Source organism: Helianthus annuus, chromosome 8 (genome assembly GCF_002127325.2).
Source record: "Helianthus annuus cultivar XRQ/B chromosome 8, HanXRQr2.0-SUNRISE, whole genome shotgun sequence".
NCBI classification, from domain to species: domain Eukaryota; kingdom Viridiplantae; phylum Streptophyta; class Magnoliopsida; order Asterales; family Asteraceae; genus Helianthus; species Helianthus annuus.
In genome coordinates, this window is record NC_035440.2 from 114,413,701 (window position 1) to 114,431,971 (window position 18,271).

Genomic DNA, 18,271 nt, shown 5'->3' on the forward strand with positions numbered 1-18,271 from the left:
GACTGCCTCAATCTTTGCAGGATCAACGTGTATACCCCGACTATTCACAATGTGACCCAGAAATTGAACCTCCTCCAACCAGAACTCACACTTGGAGAATTTGGCGTAGAGTTGGTTTCCCTGAAGCAACTCGAGTACCAATCGCAAATGCTGCGCATGTTCGGCCCTCGATCTGGAATAGATCAGGACATCGTCGATAAATACAATGACGAAACGGTCTAAGAACGGTTTACACACGCGATTCATCAGATCCATAAAGACCGCGGGTGCGTTGGTCAAACCAAAAGGCATGACAACAAATTCGTAGTGGCCGTATCGGGTTCGAAAAGCGGTTTTGGGTATGTCTTCCTCTTGAATCCGCAACTGATGGTAGCCTGAACGTAGATCAATCTTGGAGAAACACTGAGCACCTTGTAGTTGGTCAAACAGATCATCGATTCTTGGTAAGGGGTATCGGTTCTTGATGGTCAGCTTGTTCAATTCCCGGTAATCGATGCACATCCGGAACGACCCGTCCTTCTTTTTGACGAAAAGGACTGGTGCGCCCCATGGAGAAGTGCTCGGGCGAATGAAGCCTTTTTCAAGTAACTCTTGGAGTTGGTTTGAGAGTTCTCACATCTCAGATGGAGCGAGTCGATACGGAGCTTTGGCTACTGGGTTGGCTCCTGGAATCAGGTCGATTCGAAAGTCGATATCACGACTTGGAGGTAATCCAGGAAGATCATCAGGGAACACCTGAGGAAATTCTCGGACAACAGGAACATCCTTGACTTCAACTTTCTTTTTCTTGTCCGTCTCTGCTACAACAATGTTGGCCAAGAAGGCTCGATATTCCTTGCGGAGATATTTGCGAGCTTGAAGACAGGACATGAGCTTGAGATCTTTCGCAGTAGTTTCACCGTACACACATAGAATATCACCACTAGCTAACACAAATCGAATCATCTTATCGGCACACACAACTTCAGCATGGTTTTCACGAAGAAAGTCCATGCCTACTATGACATCGAAACTTCCGAGTTGCATTGGAATGAGATTAATCGGAAATATATGATTGTTGAGCTCGAGAGTACAATCACGGAGCACAGAATTGACAGCAATGGTTCTTCCGGTAGCGACTTCTACTTCGAAGGGTGTCGAAAGATAAGAGCGCTTACGTCTAAGAAGCTTCTCAAATTCAAATGACACAAAGCAGTTATCGGCTCCAGTATCAAACAAACATGATGCATATATACCATTCACAAGGAACGTACCATTGACCACGTTGTTATCAGCTTGAGCCTGGCGTGCATTGATGTTGAAAGTTCTGGCGTGAGCGGCTTGTTGTTGAGGCTGTTGTGGTTGTTGCTGGGGTTGTTGAGCTTCTTGTTTCACCACCCTGTTCGGGCACCGGTTTGCGAAGTGGTTAGGGTCACCACATGCAAAGCAGGTCCGAACATTGTTTGCCGGGGCCTGTGCAGCTTGAGGAGCTTGAGGAGCAGGGAGTAGAGCTTGGTTAGCAGCGGCTTGGGCTTGAGCTTGACGGGGACCATAGCGGCAACTCGCAGTGAAATGCCCGTAAACGTTGCAGTGGGCACAGAATCGGCAGGCCACACCCACCGGGTGATGATAGGAACATGTAGCACAGAGTGGGTGGGGGCCGGTGTACGCACGCTTCGCTGGCGGCGCAGTGATCACTGGCGCTGAACGCTGTGGCTGTTGCTGCTGGGCTGGTACAGACTGTAGTGGAGCAGCAGTGGTTGCGGCAGCGCAACTTTTGTTCTTCTTTCTTCTTCTCGAAGACTTGGAGGCTTGGGCAGTGGTGGTATCGGTTGATGCGGCGGTGACTTGATGCAGGGGCTTGACTTGCTTATCCCAGAAACCAGCCTTCACCCGCTTGTCGTTAATCTCAGCGGCGAGTAGGTAGGTTTCCTCGATCGTTGCGGGCTTGGAGGCGTGAACAAAATCTGCGACACAATCCGGAAGAGCACGGATGTATTTCTTGATGGTCATGTCAGAAGTCTTGACCTGGTCGGGACATATGATACTCAATTGCTTGAAACGAGCAGTGAGACCAGCATTGTCTCCCTCCTTTTGCTTGATACCCCAGAACTCATCCTCCAACTTTTGGCGTTCGTGGGGAGGACAGAACTCGTCCATCATGATCGCTTTCAATTCCTTCCACGTCAGCTCGTATGCAGCGTCGTTCCCGCGCTTGTTCCTTTCTGCAGTCCACCAGTCCAAAGCTCGCGACTGGAAGACACCGGTAGCATTGAGAGTACGGAGGTGATCTGGGCATCCGCTTTGACGAAGGGTGACTTCTACCGAGTCAAACCAATGAAACAGAGCCGTAGGGCCATCTTCACCGGTAAACTCTTTTGGCCCACATGCCTTGAATTGTTTGAAGCTAAAAGTAGCTTTGTTGGAGTCTTTGGGCGTGAGGGTTCGGGATTCCTCAGATGACTTGCTTGCGTTCTCGAACACATCACTGACGGCTTTTGCCACAGTCTTAGAGATGATAGCAGCCAGACGTCGATCTCTTTTCTCCTGGCGGGTAAGACGCGAGTGTGATCTAGGTTGTCCAGATGACGACATGGTCTGCAATAGACATCGTCACAGGCTCAACACAACGAATTCGAGTCTCACACGTTCTTAGATCTCTAAAACTTAGAATCACGTCGCATCTCTCGTCACGTAACACATATAATCACATAAGCACATAATCATAGAGGCATATAAGCATAGAAGCAACTAGAGCACATAAGCAAGAAGCAATTAAGCAAATAGAGCACTTAATTTCCTAAACACGTACGCATTTTTATCACAGAGGCGGTCAGAAAACAGAAACCTATAACCACAAGTCGAGTGTCGTTCGTTTTGCGTATCGGATATCATCACATTGTATCGTCTAACTTAGTTGTATAGCGTAGCATAGCACACTGGTTTCGTTTAGATCACATCGACAGGGATTTGAATCGAGATAGAATAGCAACAAAGGTCACGCAGATTGATAACAAATGGAGTAATCAACGAATCTTAAAACACGTAAACAGGTAAATCACATAAAATCAACGAAGCAACACTTGAAATCGGAAAATGGATTGTCTGCGGCTACTAGACTTTGACTAACCATGGCAATTTAACTATTCACAGTTGACTTGTCGTCACTTTCGACTCTAGGGGACATGTTTCTGCCTCGATTCTTGGGCATTATGCATGCGCATTCTAGGCCATACTCGTGAGTTCAGGTCGTTGGAGTCCGTCAATTGCCTTGGCGAGATGAAATAAAGTTGGAATAACTGCCAAGGTTAGGGTTTCACCCCTAGCTTAGCAATTCCTTCCTTGTTTTAAGAAAATTTAGAGGAAAGTTTTCATCAAATTACGGGTTTCAGCCCTAATTTGGTACAATTCTCCCCCGTTTGTTGATAGAAATCACACAAAATAATTGGCAAAATTTGTAATTTAGGCAGGAATTTGCGGGTTTCACTCCTAACCCCGTCCAAATTACGAAATTTGGCTCGGAGTTCGGATGTAATGATAGAATAGAAGGAAACAACATAACATAAAATAAGCACATAAACTTGGTCTCTTGGTTCCTAACTATAGTCTAGGTCTCTAAGACAGCGATCCGGACTAGATCGTGTCTAACCTAATTCCCTATAGTTATGGCTCTGATACCAATCTGTCACACCCCAACCGATGGCGGAATCATCGGGGCGCGGCACTGAGCGAAACAGATTGTTCAGAAGTCTCCACAACAACTATCATACAATTCAGTTAAATAACACGTCCCATACCGTGTCCCAAATAATAACAAGTTATCATAGAAATCAACCAAACAATATGGGAACTGTTTCGACAACTCAAATTCTTAATTATTACAGACCAAATGTAAATATTGTTTCAAGACTACTAGACGGTTAACTATAGATCTTACTGACTACAGGTGCCAGTACAAGATCTACAGATAATTATGGCCCTGGAGCAGGTACGTGGACACTGTCCTAAGGTCACAGACTCCTAGAAGCTTATTATTGCTTCGCTTCCCTAGCAAGCTAGTAGCTTAAACACCTGTCACATACGTTAAAATAAAAGTCAATACATATAATGTAAAGGTGAGTACACAAGTTTGATATAGCATATAGAGTTCGAATAGTTTACGCATAACCAAGCACGTACACAAGGGAAAACGATGCATGTAAATTATCGACATGGGACCATCGATACCAACGACTGCGGGTTGACTGTCCGAGACAGTTCGCAATACATGATTACCACCGTAATCCATGCAAGTAATTGTCCTTAGCAACCCCCGTGTGAACGGGTGCTGAGTCCAAACTATAGTACTACGTTGCTAAAGCAGGTAGATAGCACTCCACGTGTAAACATAATAAACAGCAATCATTTAGACAAGTAATACATGCGAGTAGGTTAGCGTTCAAATAGTTTGTGTTGTTTGTGAACTTGATAGATTACGTATGTAACACCCAAAAGTGCTGAAAGCAAAAAGGGATCGAGTATACTCACAGTGGTTGGTTGTGGATTGAAGGGAGCACTGGGAATAGGTTAGCCTGAATAGTTCGATAACACAACGATGAGTAACGCGGAAAAAGTGAACAATGTACTTGGATCGAGTAGGCCATTCGATCGGACAGCAGTTCGATCGAGTGGGCTGTTCGATTGGTTTGAAAGTCCGTTCGAACATCCGTTCGATCGGCCGGCTGGCTCGATCGGCTGGTTCCTTCAAGTGGATTGTTTCTTCCTTTGATGTGAAGGATGTGTTTGTGTATGATGGTTTGTACTACCTTTCAAGTTGGTCGATCGAACGGCTGTTCGATCGGTTAGCCCAACCGATCGGTTAGCATTGCATTGTTTTCAAATATGTCACTCGATCGGTTGGCATGTTCGATCGGGTGACATTCCAATGTTTTGAAAAGTCTAAGTGTTTTAAAGTATAGTATCTCATGATCCGAGCAGTAATGATTACAATCGAGTGGCTTAGTCGATCGAACAGTACCTCGTCAATACTACACTTTTGTGAGTTGGTGGGTCTAAGTGCTAGTCGATCGGTTAGCCTAACCGATCGGCTGGCATAGTCGTTCGGTTGGGCTGTTCGATCGAACAGCCTAGCCGTTCGGCCAGCTTCTCGATGCGGTTAACTTATCACCTAACACTTGGTTATTCCCGTTGTTCGTTGATGTTTAGAGATATTTTGACTACGAGTTGAACCACAAAACTGAAGTCCCTACTTAGTCTACTGACTCGAGCAGGAAATCACCCAAACTCGGTCAGGGACGGTTTAGAACCTAAGTTTAACGTTTAACCCGGAATCGGTATATCTCTCGGTAGAACCCGAATCTTGAACCATGTGTTTGTTTAGATTGATTTGTAAATCGGTTCAAGTCTCGTTTTCACCTTTTTGAGTGTAAAAGAGTTGAAAGATATATGAAAACCCATCTTTCAAATCCTTTTCCACCGTGAAATGTTAAGATCTTTGGAAGATTTTAGGTTATTTATGTGGAAATCGGTTAGATCTAGCTTATTCATGGTTGAATGAAGTCAAGAACATGAAGTTCTTGATGAACACCAAGAACACCATGATGACATCACTCAAGAACACCTAGATCTTGGTGATTTCATGGATGAAATTCAGATTTTGAAAGATAGAAAGATGGAGAATCGATTAATGAACAAAAACGTACAAGGATTAGAGTGAAATACTTACCGGTTTGAGAGAAATCTTGGATTTAGTGAGAAGAAGAGGCTGGTCGGTCAGAGCTTTTCCAAAAGTGGAAAGTTTGACAAGGACAGCCCTATTTATAGGCTTCCAAAAGAGGAAAGGGTCAGCTGATCGAACAGCATCCCTGATCGAGCAGCTGTCCGATCGAACAGCCTGTTCGATCGGCTAGCCTGTTCGATCAGGTTGCCCTGTTCGATCGGCTTGCCTGGTTTTTGAGTGTTTCGCGACGATTTTTGATATTTCGAGTTCGATGAACGATGATTTGTGAATGATAGAATTCCTAATCAAATTACTTTTAGTCTCAACTACTATATCTAACATACAAGCATCCTTACAACCATTTTCAAGTCGGTTTCGATTGAGTTTGATTCACCTTTGAGTCTTGATTGATTTGATTGATTCACCCACACTTTAACATAAAAGTAAACATGCACAAGTAACACATAAGGCACACACACACGTATAAAAGCATTAAAATCCCCACACTTGAGTTCGATGATTGATTTGATTAGCTTGATTATTGATTGACTAGCTTTATTGCGTTGTTACTTCCTATCATTCACAGTCGATCGTTGATTCACAGTTCGATTATCGGTCGATTAGTTTGATTATACAACACTTACTCCAAATAATATGAAAATCAAAATGAAACTAAAATGAAATTAATCTTTATTAATCTTTAATTCCAATAACAGTCAACACTTGACTTTGACTTTGACTTTTGGAAAACACGGGGTGTTACATTGGGCATCTCTGTTTTTTGTTGGGTGTTTGCAGGTTGCAAAGACAAAGAAAGAGGAAGAGAGAAAGCCGAAAGGGGAGGGGGTGGGGGTGGGGTAGGGGTTGAAAAAAGATGCAGCCTACTTTTGTTTTTGAGTTAATTGCCAAAATCGCCCCTGAGGTTTGGGCACATTTGCCATTTTCGTTCAAAATGACACTTTTGTACCATTTTGCCCCCCACGTTTGTAACTTTTTGCCATTTTCATCCAAACCACTAACTTAGTTTATTTTTTCTGTTAAGTTAAAGGATATTTGGATGAAAATGGCAAATATAAACCACAGAGATGAAAATGACAAATGTGCTCAAACTCTTTTTAATTTCTTTTATTTAGTTAATTTTGTCACATATATAATAAAAAAGAATATATATGCAATTTTTATACGAAAAAAATAATAGTTTTGTCACATATTTTTTTATAAATTTTCATCCATCCACTAATTAAGTTAATTTTTTTCTATTAAGGCGAAAGATGTTTAAAAAAATTTATAAATTAATTTTTCTCTATTAATTTTATAAATTAATAGAGGATCTTTTATTTATTAAATTTCAAAAGAAATCTAAATACAATTATGAATATTTTTATATTGTAAATTAGGTATAATATTCTTTTTAACGAGCAACGATACCATACTTCTTTGGTATTGGTACCAAACTGTACCATATCAGTATCAGTTCTCATTTTACATGTTATGGTTACCACTACTATAGAATGAAACATCAGACACGGTCAACGTTTTTTTAGACACGGTAAAAAAAACCGTCATCAAAAAGTGAGATAAAAAACGGTTTTTTTTGTTTAAAAATTAGAGGTTTAAGTAGATTTATTTTTATAAAATTGATCTATATAAACAATTGGAAATTAATTTTTGTATTAATTTATAAAATTTAAAACATCCTTCGCCTTAATAGAAAAAAATTAACTTACTTAGTGGTTGGATGAAAATTTATAAAAAATTGTGACAAAACTATTATTTTTTTTCATATAAAAATTGCATGTATATTCTTTTTTATTATATATGTGACAAAATTAACTAAATAAAAGAAATTAAAAAGAGTTTGAGCACATTTGCCATTTTCGTCCCTGTGGTTTATAGTTGCCATTTTCATCCAAATATCCTTCAATTTAACAGAAAAAATAAACTAAGTTAGTTGTTTGGATGAAAATGGCAAAAAGTTACAAACGTCGGGGGCAAAATGGTACAAAAGTGTCATTTTGGACGAAAATGACAAATGTGCTCAAACCTCAGGGGCGATTTTGGCAATTAACTCTTTGTTTTTAAATATTAAATTAGATTTTTTAATCTTTTACCCATGGCATTATAGCCTAGTGGTATCTTGGTGGTGGGATAAGGCTTATGACCATTAGGTCATGAGTTCAATTCCCACAAAGGGGGTTTTTCCTAGATTTATTGGGTTTCCTCCTGAATTGGTGTATAGGCATTATTGCCTAGTGGAGATGGATATGATCGGGTGGTTCTGCTGGTGACACGATGATACTCCAGTGGTCCGTCAGTGATCCAAATTTGCTGTTCAAAAAAAAAAGATTTTTTAATCTTTTATTGTTATTTTTAATAGTAAGGGTAATTTTGTAATTTCAAATCTACTTAACACCAAAAACTAATCACAATTCACGTCAGTGACTATCTGAAAATGAAATTTAAAAAGTTGAGGGACTATAGAACTAATTTTAAAAAGTCAAAGACTAGACTAAAGATGAACAAATGACAAAACATTTTTTTTTTAACTCACCGAACACTTTTTTCCTTCAGTAACCAATTGCAAGTAGCAATCTAGTTCAAGTTCACTGCTCGTCGTTTCAGCTTTCCAGGTTAGAGTGTTTTTATGAGTTGCTTTTCCGTAGAAAATCGTTGCTTTTGGTTAATTTCTGAAAATTACTTATTTGTTTGCTAATGAGACTAGGGTTTGTAATTGATTACTTTATCTTTTTATGAGTTGAAGTGAGACTAGGGTTTGAAATTAGATTACTGCATCTTTTTATGAGTTGAAGACCATGCCCTAATGTTGATTCTGTAAATGAGATCCACCTTGTGTGACAATGATTCTAGTATTTACTTAGTAAACTGAATTTTAAATCTTTGTCATGGCTATTTGTTTCATTAATCTATGAGTTATATGTGTAGAATAATAATGGATCTCATTCACGGGACACGTGAAACATCCAAGTTTGCACCACAAGATTTTATCAGCAACATGCCTGATAATGTGATAACTAATATTCTGGACCGATTGCCATTACAAGATGCCGTCAGGACTAATGTCTTGTCAAGAAACTGGAGGTTTAAGTGGACTATGCTTAGCCAACTCGTATTGGATTACGACTTCTTTAAGTATTTGTTAGAAATAGAAGACATAAGTAATCATGCGAAAATTATAAGTAGTATTTTTCTTCAACTTAGAGGTGCCATTACAACATGTGTCCTCTCTGTAAACAACGTATTGGATGTTGAAGATATTAATCACTGGATTTCGTTCTTGTCAAGAAATGAAATTAAGAATCTCACTCTTGGGACGGTTGGATCGTCTCTCTTATATAAGTTGCCTACCCATCTTTTCTCTTGTTTAGGGTTGAAACATTTGAAGCTTTTAAATTGTCTTATCCATCTTCCAACTACTTTTCATGGTTTTCCAAACTTGTTGAGCTTAGAGTTGTGTCAAATACAATTTGAAGTTGGGAAATTTGGGGAGTTTATTACGCGGTGTCCCGTACTTGAGAATTTGAAGATGGGTGTTTTCTATGATCCCGAAAGAAAAGTGAAACCAGATGAGATTGCAAAACTCGCAAATGTCAAAACATTATCTTTGTGTTTGTGTATTGTTGAGAATATGACTATCACAAGTTCTACTACAATATTTGAGCTTCTCGGTAATCTTCCCCAACTTCAAGAGCTTGATCTGGATTTTCGAGACCGTGGGGTGATAGAAGGTGGTGCTAAAAAGAGGTTTCCTACCGCCTTTGCATGCCTCAGGGCCCTTAAACTATCAAGAATAGATTTAAGCAATGGTACTGTGTTGTCATGTGTTTTTGAGATAATTAGACAGTTACCGAATTTGCAGACCCTTGAAATCATAGCAACTAGTGTCTCAAATGTTGGCCCGACACCTGCAATTTGTTCTCCAGACGTCGACTACAATACAATGGGGCCGTTGCAGCTTCGAAGTGTGGGGTTTATAGATTTGAAAGGCTCAGAGAATGAAGTATGTTTGATTACATGTTTACTTGGGTGTTCCCCTTTCCTAAAAAGGATTGGTATTCGTCCCCACAAGTCTTTAGCGCGCGACGAACAGTTGATGTTTGATTCAAAGTTGTTGAAGCTCCAACGAGCCTACCCCGTAGTTGCTATCAATCTATATTAATTAAAGTTACATTGAACTTATCTTTTATCTGCTGCAGATTTGTATAAATTTATGGTCCTTGCTCTAGTAATTAAGGTGACATTTGGTTTCTGTATATTTGCTTTAAAATTAGAATAATGTGTTGGGGCATTGGTGTTTTCTTCTTTTCTTTGGTGTTTTGTAAGAGCATCAACCCAAACACCTAAAATGCCCCTCATGTCACTATATTTTTGTTATGATATTATATTTTATTATGTTCCTTGATCCGATCCGACCCGGAAATTTTAACGTATATTTGTGAAAAATCTGAACACCCAAAAAATGTGGACCACATTGGGAAAAAATCCTGGGTCCTACAGTATCATTTACGGAGTGTGATGACTTTTGCTCTACATAGATATCTCTGTCTAGTAAGCTAGTAAACTGTTTGTTTGACAAAAAGCAAATATAGAACAAACCTCATCTGCAATATATGATTTTCTTAAAGTTCACTATCTATTCGAGTTGCAGGCTGTCGAGATGACCAAAATGAGAACACACCTCATCCGCGATATATGTTCTGCCGTGCTCGACGGGTTAAAACCATGTATTATAAGCCAAACTCAACTAATTAATCGGATAGTTTGAATCATGAACGAGCAAGTTAAGCACTTCAACTTGAAATGGGTTACGGGTAGAATGGTCAGAATGGATCCGCGGTTTCTCTTTATCAAATGTAGACAGTTTTGACAAACTTCAGATGGTTAGGGCGGTGGGGGTGGCACGTAATGCCACCGTGATACATCAATTCAACGCGTGATACAAGAACAATTCCCACCGCCACCTACTTTTTCAACGCGTGATACATCAAGACCGTGATAAAATCAATGCGTTATGGCTTGAGCGTGATAAATGGATGTGAGGGGGTGTGGAGGTCTATTGTTGGGTGTGGTGGTGAGTGATGACCATTGCCACCAAAAAAGGTTGTGAGTGATGGAAAAATGGTTGATGACATGGCGGAACTTGATTGGATGCTTATGAGTGATGAAATTCTATCACTAGTGACCACCCCCACTCCCCTTAACAATTATGAACGTAATCATGCTTTTCTAAAAGTATCATTTTGAACTGCACCTATTTTGATCAGACAACCCATCTCAACCAAATGGAACCATTTTTAAATTGGCTCGGTATGGCCCATTACCCGACCCGATCCACCAATTTTGTCAGGCTTAATTTGAATGTTCTTGACGCGCTCCACTGGATAATGAATCAAGGCGACAATCCTCAAACTATGTTCATATAAACTGTTCTAAGAACATCACGAATCTAGGGTTTGAAATGAATTCCTAGGTGTGCATCATAATTCATTTGGAGGTTTACACATCTGTTTTGATAACTTTTATCACTAATATTTTTTTTCCCTAAAATGACCCGTTTGAACCCGAACCTATCTTGCGCATAATCCATTTTGACCCGTCTAATTCTACCTGACTAGAGTCATCCATAATTAATCAAACCCAACTTACGAATTGTACCACATTACTCTCAACTTTAAACTAAATTTTCTCTAGCACTCCCAAACTAACTGAACCCTAGCTCAATTAGTCGTTTTTTATGTGACACTTGTTTAGTGACGTGGCATTTGACGTGACCTTTTTTTTGCTTATGTGAAACTTATTTGGCGACATGGCATATGACATGGCCTTTTGATGACGTGACATCTGATGTGGTACTTGTTTAGTGACGTGGCGTTTGACGTCAGCTAATTGGGTTATGATTCAGTTAGTTTGGGAGTGTCAGAGGAAAATGAGTTGGACGTTGAGAGTGATGTGGTGGAATTCAGAAGTTAGGAGGTTATTTAAATCCAATATCACTTAGAAAAAAAAAGGGTCCAACTCATTGCTATAAAATTTATTAGAAGAGGGATTACTTTTTTAATTGTTAGTAGTAGGACCTTTTGTGTAAACGTCAACTAACTAACGCAATAACGGTGTAAGTTAGTAGTATTAACTAGTATTTTGACCCGTCGCACATTGCAGCGGCGTCGAAACTTAAATTAATTCGAAATCTTACCGTCAAATATCTTACCCGACTTGTTTCCGAGCAATAGTTATGTCAAAACGTAGACCAAGAAATTACGTCAAAACACCGTAAACCAACTTGTATTTATAGCGAAATGTACTTAAATAAAGTACGTAAGAAAATAGTATTTCTTTTAAGTTAAAAAACGATATCTCATGTTGCGGCATTGTTGAAACGTAAAGTAACTCGCATTGTTTAGTGAAAACGTATTATATATGACAAAACGTAGATCAACTAAAAAAATACATAAAAATAAGCACGAAAGTATATTACCAAAACTTAGACCAACCGAATAACGTAAACGTTTTATTTTTGACCTTAAAAATAAGCACGTACAACTCGAAGGGATCAAAATGACATTTTACAAAGTTTTTATAAAGCTAAATGGTGTAAGTAACAATACTAAAAGTTAAGGGTAGAAAAAAAACCAACAGGAAAAAAAAAAAACAAAGAAAAAAGAGTAAACTGTCATTTTGGTCCCTGTGGTTTTGTCATTTTTGCCATTTTAGTCCAAAACTCAAACCTTTTGCATCTGGGTCCCTGTTGTTTCAGTTTTATTGCCATTTTGGTCCAAAAATGAAATCAGATCATATTTTTCTTATAAAATTCTGCTATTTTGTCTTTTTCCTCAAGGGCAAAATGGTCATTTCTTTTTATAAATAAATACCATATTTTATAAGACAAATATGACCTGATTCGCCCCTGAGGAAAATGACAAAATTATAGGATTTTATAAAACAAATATGACCTGATTTTATTTTTGGACCAAAATGGCAATAAAACTGAAACCACAGGGACCCAGATGCAAAAGGTTTGAGTTTTGGACTAAAGTGGCAAAAGTGACCAAACCTCAGGGACCAAAATGGCAGTTTACTCAAGAAAAAATGAAAAAAGTAAAAATAAATGTTAGCTACAGTGATTTAGCAGATGGGAAATGTTATTGTTGTATTGAATGAGAAAGTATAGATAACAAGTTAGCCTTCTCTCTCTTTAATTCTTCTTCTTCTACCTCAGCCATTTCATAACACTCATGAATTGCTAAGTCCGGCCTTGAATCAAACAAGACCTAATCAAATCGGTCTTAGATCCAAGTGTTTTTATATTTTTTGTGGTACCTTTGGAAAAATCCACAGTCATCCTGAAAAATCCACAGTCATGCTAAGTTAACATCTGGTCGTCTTGGATTACTTGTCAAATTTCGGGACGAAATTTCTTTCAAGTTGGGGATGATGTGACAACCCGGACTTTCAAGGTTAGTGCCAGTTCGATCGTGATCTTAAATTCTCATTATTCCTTTCCAATGTTTCCTCTCATGTTAAACTTGTTAGACGGTTGGGCCGATTATGCTTTTGGGCCGTCTACATCGTATATATGTTTCAAACCACACACACACATTACATTTGGGCCGCATGTGGACATCTTGGCACACGCATACGCTTAGGATAACTTTGTTAGTCATGGATCGGGTAAAGCCCAAGTGAGGGTGTGAGAATTAGGCCAAGATCTATTATTAAATCACTAAACATGCAAACCAATATTCATAACCAATATTCACAAAAGTAATTGATTCAATATTTGATAAAACTTATTAATTGTTCAGGACATGGCCGACATTAGACTCCAATCAACACCTAGTTGCACGTGAATTTTGATGTATTGCATTAGATGGGCCGCACATGTGCTGATGGTTTATTGGACCAAACCCAAACCGAGCCCACCTTTCCCCCTGTTATGTACGTGCATCATGATGTAAAAGATTCCATAACACCTTTGCAAACCCTACGGCAGTGGATCCCCATCCGAGCACCATCTTCTCCAGTCGAGTTCCTTTTTTTGGTGATCCGATTTGTATAACTTGTCATCATAAGCTGATTTCTTGACACTCTTGGCCGAGGATATACATGTGGGTTAGTATTCGTAAACCGATCTGGATTGTTGTCAGTTGTGCTTATTTTGATTATATGTGGCTATGAGGATTAGAAGTAATATTAGGGGATTGTTTAAAATATTATTGAATTCTTTTATGACCGACTGCATTTGTATGATTTGACCTACTTGATCTACATGGATTGCACATGTAATTCTATATTGGTTTGAATATAAAATAATGAATATATATAGTCCACACATGTGAAAGAATGATGAAATCTGATGTTTTCATAACTTGTTCATCGAATGGATACATGATAATTTTATGATGGCCGACAACTATGATCTTGATTATTTTCTATTGGGCCGCTATTGATGAAACTGTGAATGATAAATTATGTTGAATGATTTAGATTATAATAATTGAAGCTATATCTGTGTTGATTGGTACCATGAAAATTCATTAGGCTATTGACTGTGATGATTGATCCGATGCATATGATTGGTGGGGATAACTTTTGTTAAGATAATTAGGGTTGCAGGTTGTTCATGACGAAACTTGATGTTTCGCCACACACTCATGCACGACGAAAGCTAGGGGTTCGAGTAATTGATGTTATTGTTCGGATAAGATGAATGACATGTGTGTTGTTAAACAAACTATATGACATATGTGAGGTTAAAGGAACTGTATGCTATGTGAACTATATGATATGTGTGAGGTTAAGTGAACTATATGATATGTGTGGGGTTAAATGAAACTGTGTGAATAGGAACGGTTATTATATTGGGCTGTACACAGCTGTATACATCGTTGGGCGGAGACGATTGTGCGACATGCAACTGGGCTCGCATAGGTCACGGCCTACTTGCATATCTTGTTGGGCCTTTGATTGTTTGGGTTAATAAGTGGACGAAGCACTAACCGCACCTCTACTCGTACATCGTACACTTAAATTAATTCGAAATCTTACCGTCAAATATCTTACCCGACTTGTTTCCGAGCAAAAGTTATGTCAAAACGTAGACCAAGAAATTACGTCAAAACACCGTAAACCAACTTGTATTTATAGCGAAATGTACTTAAATAAAGTACGTAAGAAAATAGTATTTCTTTTAAGTTAAAAAACGATATCTCATGTTGCGGCATTGTTGAAACGTAAAGTAACTCGCATTGTTTAGTGAAAACGTATTATATATGACAAAACGTAGATCAACTAAAAAAATACATAAAAATAAGCACGAAAGTATATTACCAAAACTTAGACCAACCGAATAACGTAAACGTTTTATTTTTGACCTTAAAAATAAGCACGTACAACTCGAAGGGATCAAAATGACATTTTACAAAGTTTTTATAAAGCTAAATGGTGTAAGTAACAATACTAAAAGTTAAGGGTAGAAAAAAAACCAACAGGAAAAAAAAACAAAGAAAAAAGAGTAAATTGTCATTTTGGTCCCTGTGGTTTTGTCATTTTTGCCATTTTAGTCCAAAACTCAAACCTTTTGCATCTGGGTCCCTGTTGTTTCAGTTTTATTGCCATTTTGGTCCAAAAATGAAATCAGATCATATTTTTCTTATAAAATTCTGCTATTTTGTCTTTTTCCTCAAGGGCAAAATGGTCATTTCTTTTTATAAATAAATACCATATTTTATAAGACAAATATGACCTGATTCGCCCCTGAGGAAAATGACAAAATTATAGGATTTTATAAAACAAATATGACCTGATTTTATTTTTGGACCAAAATGGCAATAAAACTGAAACCACAGGGACCCAGATGCAAAAGGTTTGAGTTTTGGACTAAAGTGGCAAAAGTGACCAAACCTCAGGGACCAAAATGGCAGTTTACTCAAGAAAAAATGAAAAAAGTAAAAATAAATGTTGGCTACAGTGATTTAGCAGATGGGAAATGTTATTGTTGTATTGAATGAGGAAGTATAGATAACAAGTTAGCCTTCTCTCTCTTTAATTCTTCTTTTTCTACCTTAGCCATTTCATAACACTCATGAATTGCTAAGTCCGGCCTTGAATCAAACAAGACCTAATCAAATCGGTCTTAGATCCAAGTGTTTTTATATTTTTTGTGGTACCTTTGGAAAAATCCACAGTCATCCTGAAAAATCCACAGTCATGCTAAGTTAACATCTGGTCGTCTTGGATTACTTGTCAAATTTCGGGACGAAATTTCTTTCAAGTTGGGGATGATGTGACAACCCGGACTTTCAAGGTTAGTGCCAGTTCGATCGTGATCTTAAATTCTCATTATTCCTTTCCAATGTTTCCTCTCATGTTAAACTTGTTAGACGGTTGGGCCGATTATGCTTTTGGGCCGTCTACATCGTATATATGTTTCAAACCACACACACACATTACATTTGGGCCGCATGTGGACATCTTGGCACACGCATACGCTTAGGATAACTTTGTTAGTCATGGATCGGGTAAAGCCCAAGTGAGGGTGTGAGAATTAGGCCAAGATCTATTATTAAATCACTAAACATGCAAACCAATATTCATAACCAATATTCACAAAAGTAATTGATTCAATATTTGATAAAACTTATTAATTGTTCAGGACATGGCCGACATTAGACTCCAATCAACACCTAGTTGCATGTGAATTTTGATGTATTGCATTAGATGGGCCGCACATGTGCTGATGGTTTATTGGACCAAACCCAAACCGAGCCCACCTTTCCCCCTGTTATGTACGTGCATCATGATGTAAAAGATTCCATAACACCTTTGTAAACCCTACGGCAGTGGATCCCCATCCAAGCACCATCTTCTCCAGTCGAGTTCCTTTTTTTGGTGATCCGATTTGTATAACTTGTCATCATAAGCTGATTTCTTGACACTCTTGGCCGAGGATATACATGTGGGTTAGTATTCGTAAACCGATCTGGATTGTTGTCAGTTGTGCTTATTTTGATTATATGTGGCTATGAGGATTAGAAGTAATATTAGGGGATTGTTTAAAATATTATTGAATTCTTTTATGACCGACTGCATTTGTATGATTTGACCTACTTGATCTACATGGATTGCACATGTAATTCTATATTGGTTTGAATATAAAATAATGAATATATATAGTCCACACATGTGAAAGAATGATGAAATCTGATGTTTTCATAACTTGTTCATCGAATGGATACATGATAATTTTATGATGGCCGACAACTATGATCTTGATTATTTTCTATTGGGCCGCTATTGATGAAACTGTGAATGATAAATTATGTTGAATGATTTAGATTATAATAATTGAAGCTATATCTGTGTTGATTGGTACCATGAAAATTCATTAGGCTATTGACTGTGATGATTGATCCGATGCATATGATTGGTGGGGATAACTTTTGTTAAGATAATTAGGGTTGCAGGTTGTTCATGACGAAACTTGATGTTTCGCCACACACTCATGCACGACGAAAGCTAGGGGTTCGAGTAATTGATGTTATTGTTCGGATAAGATGAATGACATGTGTGTTGTTAAACAAACTATATGACATATGTGAGGTTAAAGGAACTGTATGCTATGTGAACTATATGATATGTGTGAGGTTAAGTGAACTATATGATATGTGTGGGGTTAAATGAAACTGTGTGAATAGGAACGGTTATTATATTGGGCTGTACACAGCCGTATACATCGTTGGGCGGAGACGATTGTGCGACATGCAACTGGGCTCGCATAGGTCACGGCCTACTTGCATATCTTGTTGGGCCTTTGATTGTTTGGGTTAATAAGTGGACGAAGCACTAACCGCACCTCTACTCGTACATCGTACACTTTCACTTTGGGCCTTGTGTTGAATGAAGCATGGAATGTTGGGCTTTTAACTAGAAACGTGAATCTGTAATGTGTATTAACATTGTAAACTGAATGTCTTATGTGTATAGACGATGTGTGAATTATGAAATGTGTTGTGGCATGGTTTATGCGTATGTGAAACTAATTGAGTACGATAATCATAATAGGACTTGATTGACTACGTGTGAACAAGTAATTAATCTTACCGAGCAAACCACAGGTGAGTTCACTGCACTTTTCTAAGCATGCGTCCCGGTGGTTTGGGACATCTGGTAAACGTTTCTAAAGGGAATACTGGGTAAACTGTTTGTTTGGGATGTTGGTTATTGAACACAGTATAAATCATGTAAGACCCCATACATCTACCGTGTTGCTGAAGAAGCAACGAGGTATTTAGTTGATAGCGCTATTAGGTTTGGCACCCTCACACCGGGCCGAAAGGACGGGCGTGAACTAATTACCTGGACTTCATGACCAATGCCTAGTTAGAGGCATTGGGGTTGGGCATTCTCATCGTGTACATATAAGACCCCTTACATCTATTCAAGGTTGTTTGATACCTTGACCTCATGACCAATGCCTAAATGGAGGCATTGGGGTTGGGCATTCACATCTAGTCGCCACATACGGTAATCGAGTTAATAACAGCATCAAATCAAATT

The 18,271-nt window shown here is 38.6% G+C and overlaps 1 protein-coding gene across 1 annotated transcript; it reads left to right on the forward strand.

Moving 5' to 3' along the window:
• The first annotated feature begins 8,227 nt into the window (after positions 1–8,227).
• Positions 8,228–9,969, forward strand: LOC110917135 (F-box/FBD/LRR-repeat protein At1g13570). The gene is made up of 2 exons (XM_022161746.2): positions 8,228–8,328; positions 8,642–9,969. The coding sequence occupies exon 2, from the start codon at positions 8,649–8,651 to the stop codon at positions 9,873–9,875; it is 1,227 nt and encodes a 408-aa protein (XP_022017438.1). The 5' UTR covers positions 8,228–8,328; positions 8,642–8,648; the 3' UTR covers positions 9,876–9,969.
• Positions 9,970–18,271: the final 8,302 nt, after the last annotated feature.

Coding starts and splice junctions, on each gene's coding strand:
- LOC110917135 (XM_022161746.2), top strand. CDS start 8,649: ATGGATCTCATTCACGGGACACGTGAAACATCCAAGTTTGCACCACAA.